Below are 14,749 nucleotides of genomic sequence, written 5' to 3'. Positions count from 1 at the left end.
AAGACGCCAGTAGTTGTACCCCTTTTGGAAAGGAATCATTCAATAACTCAAGTAACATAAAAAAATAATTTATTACTCCATCCACCAAGATATTTAATATGGAATAATCTCATAAAAAATGAGAGCTTTGAAAATCGCATACATCCTGGATATAGTTCTTTCTCAGAATCATCCCAAAGTTTGTAAAATTTCGCTGCATCTTCATTAGGTTCTTCTACATTCTCTTCATAAGATTCTCCTATATCCTCTTCTATATGCTCTTCATTAGGTTCTTCAATATCCTCTTCTATATCCCAAAATCTAAAATAATCCCTTAACATATTTTTCATGTCATCTTTATCCATATAATCATCCTCACTATCAAATGAACTTGAATAGGGTGACTCATCTTGTAGCTATTCTCCATGGTAGTATCAAATTGTATAATTTCTCACTATGCCATGACTTAGAAGATCAAATTCTATTTGCTCACGGAATTTTCTAAGGCAATTATTGTATTTAAAACACGGACAATATATCTTATCATCCTTTATATGACTAAAGACAAAATCTAAGAACTCCTTGATACCTCTCTTATATTGTAAAAGGGCTCTATTCTTAATTTGCATCCAATTTTTATCCATTAAATATATGACAAGCTTAACATACCTAAAAGAAATATTAAAAATAAGCACCAGAAACCACAAGCCTCAATAGAAAAAAAAAAGTTAAAACACAAGTGTAGCTATAATAAAATCCAAAGAATACATGCCACATAGTCCATACAAAAAGCTAAAAATAATCAATAGAAATCAGTTAAGAAAATAATGCAACCACTGCTCAGTTTGTATAAATTTTGTTCTCCCTCTTTTAATAATGTAACCACTGCTCATCATATGCAAAATAGAAAAATATAATAAACAAAAACATAAAGGAAAAAATAAGAATGCCTTCTGGATTTCACTTCACAACAACCATCTACAGCCATGAAACTAACTCATTAAGATGAAATCTTGTTCCACAGCACAAGAAGCACTCCATTAAGAAAAATGCATAAATTCAAGTATATGCATTGTTTTGGTGTATAGGGTTAATTTACTGATAATAGAGCTGAATAGTCTTAGTCAAATTTGAGTCCTGTTATATTAATGTCTGAAAGAAAAATTTATACTGAAAGGCTTAAATTAGGGTGCTGGTACTAGTATAGTTCTAATCCACAATTTTTTTATCGTTTAGAAAATTGTATGATATTTGGATTATATATAATAACCAGACCAAAGTGCAGAATTGAATTAGAAGTTGTCAAGTTCTCATAGCATGAAGCATTAATAATTAAATTTCTCCAAATTTGTTGAGCTTAGTTATATGTATAATTAAAAAAAAATTATTGAGATGAAGAAAAAGGAATCCCAAAAGCTAGGAAGACCAAAGGTTCTCTTTACATGAGCAATTTGTTTTCTATTAATTCAGTGAAATTTTTTAACACCAAGATCCACAAAATGGCCCCCATTCACATTGGTGTTGTGTCAGTGATATACCCTTGCTTGTGCTTATTAAATTCTGCTATAATTAAATAGTTTCAAATATCCCTCAGCTTTTGGACTTTGTTGATTAATTAATGTATCTGCATTAATATAGAGTCATATATAGCAAACATAGCAAACATAATATAGAGTTCTTAGCATTACTAAACAATAATAAACAAGAAAAATACATTCTAGAAGACTATAAATGATCTTAATGATTACAATTCACATAAATTGCAGCTGAGAAAACAAATGTCATCGTGAATATGCTAAAACTTCTTTAAGTTTAACAAAGAGTAAGTTTCAATAATAAAAAATACTTGCCTCAACTAGTTGACTTTGTTTCTTTATCAGCAATTTGGAAGCCATTGATAAAATTGTTTGACCTATATTAAGCAACTAAGCAAATAAGCAATATCACTAATGCAACTTCTTTACCAGCAATTTGGAATAGAAGTCAAATTAGATAAAACAAAAAATGAATAGAACCCTGAAACAGAACAAACAATAGCATTTCATCATCAAGTCCTAATTATCTTTCTCTCATTTTTTTTATTATGACTAAAAAAATAAAAAAATCAAATGAGAAAGAGCAAAAATTTTGCCAAAATTACCGATCAATTTACACAAATTAGATATGAAGAACAAATTCAAGAGCAATTAGATATGACGAACAAATAATAAGTATGAATTATAGAACAGCTCAATAAGAAGCCAAATCAAAAAATATAAAGTAGGGAATAGATCTGAGAATATGAACTTACATTAATACATATTAGTAATAAGAAGCTTGAATGAAAAAATTTTAAAATCTGAAGCATCAAAACAAAAATTAAATCAGACTTATAAAAGAATAAAAAATTTTGAGAGAGAAAAAAGAAATACCTAACAAGACGAAATTGATTTTGGAGCTTAAGAATGAGATGAGATCTTGAAACTGAAGAATAAATTGAGATTTTGAATATGAAGAATGAGTAGTGTGATGAACAGATTTTTGACGGTTTAGAATTCACAATAAATTCTCGTTGCTAGTATAGTTTCTAAACCAACAAAGAATCCTTTCATACAAAAGTTTGGTTGTCACAAGTAACAAATCCCAATAAAAATAACCGAAGTATTCAAACCTTGGGTCGTCTTTCAAGGAATTGTAGGGAAGTGTTCTTGTTATTGGTTATGAGTTTTCTGAGAAATTTTTGAATGAGGAATGGAAGAATAAATGATCATAAATTAAAGCAATGAAAATTAACAAGAGGTTTTATGTAATTAAAATAAAAAGCCTTGGCTAGGCGAAGATTAATCGAAAGTTCTATCCTTGTTGGATTTTCCAAGATTAATAGTAATAGGTTGTTGTTTCTACTTAATTAACCCTTACCGAATAAAAGAAAGTCAAGTAACTGAGAGCCAGAACCAAGGGAAGAAGAGGAGTTGGGTGATCCCAAAATCGACGAAGCCAAGGGAAGAAGAGGAATAATGAAGTAAGCTGAAAACAAATGACCGTCAAAAGTGAACAGTAATTTTTTACAGTTAAATTATTTATCAAAAAAATAAGAAAATTTGACATTTGTAATATTTGTCAAATATAGATATTAATTTTTGCACATAACTATGACTGTTAAAAAAAAGTATTAAAATAGCTCTCTTTTCTTATAGTGCGTCTTAGTGTCAAGATTTGACGGTTTTAAGTTTAACAATACTATCATTGTAGCGCGTTTAGTGTGATATCATAACGTCGAATTCTTATTTAGTTGTTGCTCCATTACGTCACTATTTATCCAGAACAATGACATATAGTTTACTTATATTTTAGATTTCACAATTAAAATTGAAAAAGTATTCGCAGCTAACATTACACATTTAACGTTTAATATAAAAAAGAAAATCTAAATTTTTTAAAATAAAAACATTGAAAATTCAATTAGATGAAATATTTAAAACTTAAATTTAACAAAAATTTATCGTTAGTAAATTTTATACTGGATTTGTTTGATAATTTGTTATAATACTAACTAAAACCTAAAATTAGTTATTATAGTATTAATTCTCTAATATTACTAAATAAAATTTAATTTAACCAAACACTAAAATCTTCGTTTTTCTATTGGATCAAGTTTGATTCACTCAGTGTCTAATTCAATAAATAAACTCATTTACACAATTTATTTCATCTACATCTCGAAATAATTTTATTAGTAGTGTTATTAGTAGTATTAGGGGTCAGTAGCCATTATTAATATTTTTAATAATATAAAATTATATTTAATGATATAAAATTACATATTTTTTATTATTAAATAATAACTAAATTTTAATAAAAATATTAGCTTCTCTGAAATTTTTTCATGTTATAATTCAATATGAACATCAAACCAAAATGGTACGGATGTATTTTTTATTATTAGAATAATATTACATAATTAATAAAAAAATTTATTTTTTATCAATAATTTAATTGACTTTCTAATATGAAAATATTATATTTTAAATATTATTACGAGAAATTCTAAATTTTAATAATATAAAAATAATATATTAATCTAAGATATTGAGTAATACTAACAAAAAAATAATAATTTTATAATATTTTTATAATAATAATTATAATACTACAACAACAACAACAAAGCTTTGTCCCACTAAGTGGGGTTGGCTACATGAATCAAGCAACGCCATTGTGCTCTGTCATGTATCATGTCTACAGAGAGACCGTTTACATGTAGATCTCGTTTGACCACTTCATGGATGGTCTTCTTAGGTCTTCCTCTGCCTTTCGCCACTTGTCCATCTTTCATCTCATCCACCCTCCTGACTGGATGTTCTATCGGTCTTCTTCTCACATGTCCAAACCACCTGAGACGCGATTCAACCATCTTTTCCACAATGGGTGCTACTCCAACTCTCTCCCTTATATCTTCGTTCCTTATTTTATCCAAACGTGTATGACCACTCATCCATCTCAACATCTTCATCTCTGCCACACTCAGCTTATGTTCATGCTCCCCTTTAGTCGCCCAGCACTCCGTACCATAAAGTATAGCCGGTCTTATAGCGGTGCGATAGAATTTACCTTTAAGTTTTAAAGGCACTTTTTTGTCGCATATAAAACCAGATACACTCCGCCATTTTGATCAACCTGCTTGGATCCTATAATTTACATCCTGTTCAATCTCTCCATTATCCTGTATGATGCACCCAAGATACTTAAAATTTTTAACTTTTTGTAGGCTGTTTTCTCCAATCTTCACCTCTATATTAGGGTTTTCCCTTCTCAGACTGAACTTACATTCCATATATTCCGTCTTGCTACAGCTTATGCGCAGACCATACACTTCTAGAGCTTCTCTCTATAACTCCAACTTCTTATTTAGGTCTTCCCTTGACTCTCCCATAAGGACGATATCATCGGCAAAAAGCATGCACCATGGCACAGGCTCTTGGATGTGCTCTGTGAGTACTTCCAAGACTAATGTGAAAAGGTATGGACTTAAGGATGATCCCTGGTGTAATCTTATACCAATAGAAAATTCCTCTGTCACACCACCTTGAGTCTTCACACTAGTTGTGGCCCCATCATACATGTCTTTAATTGCACGAATATATGTAATCCTTACTCTCCTCTTTTCTAAAACCTTCCATAGGACCTCCCTTGGTACTCTATCATACGCTTTTTCCAAATCAATAAACACCATATGTAGATCCCTTCTATTACTACGATACCTCTCCATCATCCTTCTTAAAAGGTATATCACTTCAGTGGTAGATCTGCCTGGCATAAATCCAAATTGGTTCTCTGTTACTTGTGTCTCTTTTCTCAACCTCCGTTCTATCACCCTTTCCCATAACTTCATGGTATGACTCATAAGCTTGATCCCTCTATAGTTTCCGCAACTTTGTATATCCCCTTATTCTTGTAGATAGGTACCAAGGTACTTTTTCTCCACTCATCAGGCATCTTTTTTTACCTTAAAATCTCATTAAAAAACTTGGTTAACCAGTTGATACCTTTTTCTCCAAGACCCTTCCAAACCTCAATCGGGATATTATCAAGTCCTACTGCCCTGCCGTTTTTCATCCACTTTAGAGCCTCTTTTATCTCGAAGTCTCGGATCCTCCGATAGTAGTCAAAGTTTTGATCTTCTTCCCTTGTGCATAACCGACCAAGGCTCGGAAGAGTCTTCTGTCCCTCATTAAATAACTCGTAGAAGTAGCTCTTCCACCTTTCATTAATCTTCTCCTCTTGAGCCAACACCTCTCCATCCTTATCCTGTATGCACTTAACCTGATCCAAATCTCTCGTTCTTCTTTCACGGATCTTTGCGATTCTATATATACATTTTTCTCCTTCTTTCGTGCCCAAAGACTGGTAGAGACCCTCATATGCTCTTGTTCTTGCTTCACTTACAGCCACTTTTGTCTCTTTCTTAGCCGCCTTATATTTTTCCTAATTATCTGTGTTGCGGCATAGAGACCACTCTTTAAAGCACTCCCTTTTTATCTTTATCTTATCTTGTACACTCGCATTCCACCACCAGGACTCCTTGTCTCTTGGTCCTATTCCTTTAGATTTATCAAAGCTTTCTTTTGCTGTTCTTCTAATAACTTCTGCCATCTCCCTCCACATCTCTTCCGCGCTTCCATTCCCATCCCACTTTGCCTCTTTTCCTACCCGTCTTAGGAAGCTTCTTTATTTCTCACCTTTCATCCACCACCATCTCGTCCTTGGGTTCTTCGTATGATGTCTTTTCCTCAACTTTTGCTCAACGCAAAAATTCATGACGAGCACCCTATGTTGTGTTGTCAAACTCTCTCCCGGGATAATTTTGCAATTAATGCAAAATTTCTAGTCGACTCTCCTCAACAAGAAGAAGTCAATTTGAGAGCTTGTCATGCCACTCTTATAGGTTATAAGATGTTCGTCTCTCTTTTAAAACATGTATTTGCAATGAGAAGATCAAAGGTTGAGAAAAAGTCCAAAATAGTTTTACCCTCGACATTGATCACCACGAAACTATGGCCTCTGTGAATATTCTCATATCCAGTCACTTCTCTCCCAACATGACCATTTAAATCTCCTTCTAAGAAAATCTTATCTCTCAAAGGTATGTCTTGAACCAAACTCTCTAAATCCTCCCAAAACCTTATCTTGTGTTGTTCGTCCGAACCCACTTGCGGTGCATAGGCTCTAATCACATGGAAAGCACCTCCCTCCACCACAAGTTTGATAGAGATGATCCGATCTCCCACTCTCTTAACATCCACTACGTCCTTCTTCCACTGCTTATCCACAATTATTCCAACCCCATTCCTATTCTTCACCTTTCCTGTATACCAAAGTTTGAAACCAGAAGTATCCAACTCCCTAGCCTTCGCACCAACCCATTTTGTTTCTTGTAGGCACATAATGTTAATCTTCCTCCTTGTCATGGTGTCCACCACCTCCATGGACTTTCCTGTTAGAGTGCCTATATTCCATGTCCCAAATCTCAACCTTCTGTCGCTCCGACCTTTATCTTTTACTTTGTGAACTAGCTCATTTACCCTCGTCCGTTCACGAAAACGCGAGAACCCTTACTCATTTAACACTACATCCGGACACCGATGCAGCGGCTCTTGCTCATTTGACACCATACTCGAGCCATACAGCGCGTTGCTTCCGAACAACGACCTAGCTTTAACGCAATAATAATAATAATAATAATAATTTAATTCGAAAAGACCTTACATCTATGTAAGAAAAATGAAACATTTTGTAATTCCTAATTAACAGGTAAAGCAATTCAACTAATAACTATTTTTTTTTAGTCAAAAGAAAGTAATTTTACTATATCAATATTTTTTAATAATTATATACAAATTATTTTATTTTGTTAATTAAAAAATAATTTAAATATATAATTAATTAAAAATAAATATTAAAAATATTTGATATATGAATAATATTTTTTACAAAAAATTTAAATATTTGTTTTTAGTCAATAAAAAATTAATATCTTTAGGTAACCAATAATTTTCGTACCTAATAGTCAATAGGTCCACCCTACCATCAGTCCATCACTTTCCTTATGTCGTTCCATCGCAATAGTAAGACTTATTGGTCAATGGTCATCATCATATCAGTATATCACATCAAAAGGGGAAATTATTACGGGGAAAAGAAATGATGATAGTAAGCATATTATTATGATTCGTTGTTTTCAGTATATACGATAGGAAGATGTTCACGTATGTGGATGTCCTTTTTGAAATATGATATTCCAACAACGTTAATCATTTAGATATAATAACAAAAAAGTTACAAGGTCCAGATTAGGCGAATGAAACACAGATGAACATGAAGGTTGGGTGATGCATATAGACATGCAACCGTTTTTTTCTTTTACAAGTTTTGTATGATTAAAGTTGTCAGCTTATCCTCATAGACAAATTTTAAAAGCCATTTTTTTCAGCCGCCATATATGATATGTCTTGGCTGAGCTGCACTAGTAAATGGCGTTATTTTTCTTTTCTTTTTTTTTTTTTTGAACGAGTCTCACAATAATAATCATGCAATGTATATAAAAAAATTTAGTTATTGTTTTTAAAAATATCATTTGATTTTCATAAAATTTTTCATTATAGTACTATAAAATAGTTAAATTATTTATTTATTATTTGATTATTCTATTATGTTAAGTTTAATTATTTTAATAGTTAATTATTTAATTAAAAATATGTAAATTAATATGTATAAACAAAGACAAAATTTTGTGTAAAGAAAGAGGGGCAATGCTCCCTTTTAATTTTTTTGAACAAATTATGTATAAATTTTTATTTAACTATTTTTTTATAAAATTAGTTTTTAGTTTTTTTTTCAAAATATAACATAATTCCGTTCTTATGTATTACCTTAATACATAGTAATTATTTTAATATTTAATTTTTTGTATGCACATAGTATTTTTTTAACTTACAAATATGTTTAATTTGTAATGAGCTTAAAAATTTATTTAAAAATTGATAGAAAATAATGGTAAGTTCTTAATTTTGTTTGTAATCAAAATTATGTATGTTATATTTTGTAAAACCTAAAAAGTTATTTTAGTAGGAATTTTGAATATTAATAAAAAATAGAGTAAAGTCGATAGACTTTATAAGAAATAAAATACTTTAAATTAAGTATACTAGAGGTTCTTCTTTTGATGATTAATGAGTATACCTAAAAGTTTAATTTGATATCATCAATATGATTGCATAATCAATCATATTTTAAAATTTTTAGGTTTATGAATTGTATTTTTTTTAATTAATTTATGATTTAAAAAAATCAAATTTGATTAAATACAGTTAGTTTAGTCAATGATGTATGTAGTATTTATTATCACAAAATTACTGATTTTTTATTTACCAAAATTATTATATAAATTATTCATGGTTACATAGATAGGATAGAATATAACTATCATAAAAAAAAATGAATAGAACAAGTCATGGATTATGCAATAATAGTTAGGATTTAAATATCATACTATCAATTCATTTGTATTATCGTATAAATTTCATGACTATCATATTTCATAAAAAAAAAATAATAATAAATACCCATTATATGAGATTATGAGTAATATATATATATATATATATATATATATATATATATATATATATATATATATATATACCTCAATTGCTAATTAAAATAAAAAGATCACATATTTGTATTTTTTTAATTTCATACTAATTAAATATAAAATCTATGTCTATTTTATATTTAATATAATTGAAAGCACCTTTTTCTTCTTTTAATTTTGTATTTTTTTGCTTTTGCTTCGTATTACTCATAATAAGAATCACACGACTAATTTTATAAAAAATTGATTGTTGATTTTTAGTGGATTAATAACCAATAGTTAATGGCTAATTAATAGCCTCATAATGTTATGCTAATTTGTCACTTACATATAGCAGTACTAAACTCAAGTATTACTAATAGTTTAATTTGTCATGTTATATAATATTAATATTTTGAGGTATAACTAAAATAACTGTCAAAGATAAAACTAAAATATATTTAAAACATCAGAGATACTATTATAAAACTAAATTAAATGTAAGTGTTACAATATGTTGTGACTATAATATAAAAAGACAACAAATTTTTTTTTTTCGAAATTAAAATAACTAATCTTAAAGAGCACACAATAAAAATATTTGAAAGTAAAAAAATTCACTATTAATTCTTTTTTACAGAAAAATAAGAAAAAACATTCAATTTACAAAAAAAAAAAAATATTTGATAGAGTTTATACTTTAGAGTCTAATTATATATAAAAAAGAGTTGAAATTTAATTCAACTATATTCTTAAGATTTAATTATTTTATTAGTCCTTATAGTTTTATCAAATTATAATTAAGTTATTAAAATTTTTTTTTAATTGAATCTTTATATTATTTTACATTTTGTAATTTAATCCTTTCCAGTATAAGAATGTTAGAGTTAATGAAATTTTTTTATACAAATTGAATGTATCCACAATTAAAAATTTAATTAGAACTTTGACAAAAAAAAATTTTTAGAGAGAATATTTAGTTGATTTTAATATTTTTGACACAAAAAAATTTAATTACAAAATTAAAAGTAGTGTAGAAACGTGATTGAAAAAAAAATATAGAAACTTAATTATAAATTTAATAAAACTATAAAAACCAACAGAATAATTAAACATATTCTTAATACATTTATTATAAGATGATTACCTAAAAAAAATTATGGAAATAATTATAATTTAAATCATATTTATTTTTTTTTCAAATTAAATAAAGACTGCATTTACAAAAGAATTAAAAAAATTATTCACAATTATTATTATTGATTAATTAATTAAATAGAATTTGTTCACGATTAACCAATAATAATGACAATAATGACGACTACAACAACGACAATTATAGTAACAATTATAATAGCAATAGATAATGGCAATGATAGAATAATAGTGATGATAATGAAAAATTATAAATAAATCAATGGAAAAAAAGTTTATAAAAAAAATTTTAGTTCAACAAATGTATGTGTTTTTATATTTTTAAATTTAACAAATAAACCAAAATTAATGTAATTTTTTATATGATATTGTATTAAGAAATAGAGAGAATTAGATAGAAATTAAAGAGAATTTAATAAAAATTCTTAAAATTAGAGTTTAAGAAAAAAATTAAAGTTTTTAGTTATATTAAATATATTTATATTATTATATCATACTTCTATTTATAATATAATATTTTAGATAAAAACTTATGTGCAATTAACTTTATATAAAGTTGATAACTAAAAATCGTTAAATAATTTAATTAATTTAACTAAACTTTTAACTAATAATTTTTAATGATCAATTTTATTAAAAATTAACTGTATCTGATTTCAGTATATACGATAACCATTATCTTAGAAGGTTTAACTTTCAACGTAATCGATGTTTTGAATGTAGAATTGTATGACAACCATTAACTTCACGATCTTGATTGTGAAAAGGGGTCCATCTAGTGTACAGATGCACTTTGGTACAGATTTTTGTTTTTATTTGGTTTAAAAATGTATCACTAAAAGTGTTACCTAAAGAGACAGTGTTACCCTTAATCGTTAACTTGGCTCTGATACCAATTTTGCAATCCTTTTTACTAGTCCTTGTATATTGTAATTTTATTTTTATATTATAGTTTTCAATCTTGTTTTAGTTTATAATATTCTTTTTTGCATGGATTATTGTATATAAAATTTTTTATCTGTTTGTCTTTTTCTTTAATATAATTTCTTAAATCCTCAAAAACTTCTTTTATTTCTACACTTTCTGTTGTTTCTAAATACCTTCTTAATTTTTCAACTTCATTTTCCATTTTTTCTTTCAACAATTTTAATTCTTTTAAGTCATAATATGGTTTTCCAGGCATTTATAAATTTTTTAAGTTTAATTCCAACTTGTTTATTTTTATTATAAGGTCATCAATTTCGATCTGAAGGTTATTTAATTCCCTTTTATACTCTTTTATTTTACTTTTTAATTTTTCTGCCCTTTTTCTTTTTATTTTATTTTCTGGTTTTTCAATCTTTTTATGCTTCATTATTTATTTTAAAATTTCTGCAAACTCTATCATTGATTCATCACTATTTTCTAGAGATTCTATTAATTTTTTCTAACTCTTCAACTTCTCTTTTTAACTTGTCATAGATTATTTTTAGAGTTTCAAATGCTCTTTGATTTATTTCAGAAAACTGTAAATAATTCAAACGATTTTCTCTTTCAAAGAGCTCTTGTTTCTTGTCTTGATAAGTTACATATATTTCTTCTTTATTTATTGTCATAATTTAGTGTTTAGGGTTTCATTTAATTTTTCGACCTTTTTTGTTAATTCTTTTATTTCAGAATTTTCTTCTTTAATCTTCAACTTAGATAGACTTAAAGGGCTATTAATTTTAGATTCTCTAATTTGAAAATTCGATGAAACTAATTTTTCTGACGGTTCTTTTAATAATAGAACTGGATTTTCAATAGCTTTATATTTTGATATTTCTGTTTTTACAATTTTCTGAAATAATTCATCGACATAAATTCTTTCTCTGTTTTTAAATATTATACTATGATGGCTATTTGTTAAAGCATAATTTATTGCATATGTAATTGAAAATGGTTCATCATCTTGTTCCATTAGATTCTTTCTGTGAAATTTATAAGCCAGACTTATAGATCTTCCAAGATTTTCAGTTGATAAAGGTATAGCATATCCCAGATGGGCATTAAATTTAACATTTACGTTTGCCAAGTTTCCATGAACAATTCCAATTATTTGATCTATTGGGTCATCAGTAATTCTTTTGTCACAGATTGCTAAGCTTATTGGTGAATTAATTCCTTTCATATATGTAGATTTGATTAAGACTTGTATAGTACTAATATGAATCCATCCAATTTTAGATCTTTTTTGTTGATCCTTAATTTTCTCAATCTGTTTACTTAATTCTTCATCATTTATCAAAGCTATTTCAAGTTCTCCATTGGCGGATTTTATCTTTATAGGGGCTTCAAGTTGAATTTTTCCATAGTATATTATATTTTTTCTATTAAAAACTTCTTTTAAAAGGTTTTGTTTATTAAAATTTTCGTTTGATTTGAGATTTAATTCTATTTTTAAAACAGCCTGTTTTTCATTATCTAATAAAGCAGTTAATCTATAATAATCAGATTCTTCTGTTAATTCTAAACTTTCTAAATAATTCATAATTGAAAGACTAGGATGAATATGTACCTTTCTGGAGAAAAACTTCCTTTATTTAATATATTTTACATAAGGTGTTTTTATCTCCAGAGGGGAGATTGTAAATACTAACTCCAGAGGGGAGTTTAGAACTATTTTTCCCTAATGGGAATTCTTCTTCAGACCATAGAATCGCCTCGGCAGCTTCCTCCTTGCTCTCCTAGCATTTGAGTACTCTTTGCCTCCTGCTTTCTATTTTCTGATGCCTTCTATAATTGCCTAAGCAACCTATTTATAATGGTTGGGTCTGATGGACAATTCCCATCCTTACCCTTCTTATGACGTCATTGCTTACGTCATTGTTTATTATCTTGCACCAGCTACATTGTTGGTGCTCTATGACCTAAGCGCTTACGTCACTATGTAATAATGTTGAGAGATGCTTCAGATGTGCTGTCCTCCTCTTTCATTATGTGTCCTTCAGATGCGTTGTCTTCTTCCTTTATCATGTGGGTTGATTCCGTTTTATTATTGCTTTCTTCAGATAACTCTGAGACGCATAGCTGGCACTTGTGGTCTTCTCTGTCTTTTATCAAATAGCAGAGATTCCTCTTTATCCCTTCAGGGAGCTTTTCTAAGAGTCCAGATAAGTTGTAGAATGCTGATTCAAATTCCACTAAGAGTCTCATCTCTCTTTCTTCAATTTCATTCCTTTTACTAGACACAAGCAAAGTATTTCTGCTTTTATAATTAATTCTTGTGTGAGATTCCCTTGTTATCTTTTGAGTTCTTTCGAAGACCCTTGCTAGTGTGCTGGCTAGCCTTCCTTCATGACTGTAGATTGTTAAATCTTGAACTTGATCAATTGGTTGAAAATTTCCTGGAAAGACGGACATGAATATTACTTGGTGTGCTGGAACCAAGCATTCTTCTTCTTCATTAAAAATAGGTTGACTGTTCGTAAATTTTAGGGATATATCCCTTGGATTTACGTTGTCAATCATATTTTTAAATCTCTTCACTGCATCAACGAATCCTGCAGGAAACTCACTAATAATTTTTAGATCATTAAAAATTAAAATTGTATCAATTAATCCATACTGGAAAAACTGATAGGTGTCCGATGGGGATGCATCTGGAAATATAACCAGCTTTGTTAGCTGTTCTTTGGCAATAGGATAATATCCCAAAATTGCTCTTTTTTCTTCAGTCCAATTCAGGACTATATTAAGGGTTTCTCTGAGATTTGATCTACAGACCCTTTTCTTTTCTTTGATTTCAGCCCTTGTAGGAATGTTTCTTATTATCCCTGTTCTCTGGGTTTGAATTGGAGCTTTATCTGCTCTTTTTAGGGTTTGCTCTGGATGAAGAGCTTCATATTCCCTGAAAGATTCCTTTGCTTCTTCCAGTGTTAAAAACCCTCCTTTATGAATTATCCTTGATTGATGTGTAAATGGTGCTGCTTTTTCCCAAGCATCATATACTCCTTTCATGGGGCCATTATAAATTACATAATATTTTTTATCTTGGGTGGATTTTTTGATAATTTCAGCAATTGTTTTATTTTCTGGAATTTTTTCTTCACCTGATTTGTCCACCACGCTTAGCTGGCTGAGCTCTGATGGTTTTGGCTGTTGTGTTGATCTCATTGCTTCTATGGCCTTCTTGAGGGATTGGATCTGTGTCCTTATTTGCTGACAATGCTTGCATTTTTCGAGTTCTTGTTCGTATTTCTGAATTTCTTGATCTAATGCGTTGTAGACGAACTCCATTCTCTTGTTAATGTATCTGCAATAACATTTTTGTCACCCTTAATATATTCAATTTTTATTGGATATTGTAACAAAAATAATTGCCATCTTACCAGTCGTCCATGATTATAATCAACTTTTAAATTATATCGTATGAAACCTGTTAGGTAGCTTGAATCTGTCCTTAATGTAAATTCTCTGGGTAGTAAATCAATTTTCCATTTCTTAAGAGATTTAATTGCTGCTAGAGTTTCCTTTTCATGAGTGGTA

General features: G+C 28.8%; 1 protein-coding gene across 1 annotated transcript; it reads right to left on the bottom strand.

Annotated features, from left to right (window-relative positions):
- Positions 1-13,147: 13,147 nt before the first annotated feature.
- LOC148563354 (uncharacterized) lies at positions 13,148-14,500 on the bottom strand. The gene has a single exon (XM_088486759.1). The coding sequence runs from the start codon at positions 14,498-14,500 to the stop codon at positions 13,148-13,150; it is 1,353 nt and encodes a 450-aa protein (XP_088342885.1).
- Positions 14,501-14,749: the final 249 nt, after the last annotated feature.

This window comes from Arachis ipaensis, chromosome B5 (genome assembly GCF_059453495.1).
Source record: "Arachis ipaensis isolate K30076 ecotype BB chromosome B5, ASM5945349v1, whole genome shotgun sequence".
Lineage (NCBI taxonomy): Eukaryota > Viridiplantae > Streptophyta > Magnoliopsida > Fabales > Fabaceae > Arachis > Arachis ipaensis.
This window is presented reverse-complemented; position numbering and strand designations above follow the sequence as displayed.

What these genes read in the sequence shown, in the direction of transcription:
- LOC148563354 (XM_088486759.1), bottom strand. Translation starts at nt 14,500, where the DNA reads ATGGAGTTCGTCTACAACGCATTAGATCAAGAAATTCAGAAATACGAA.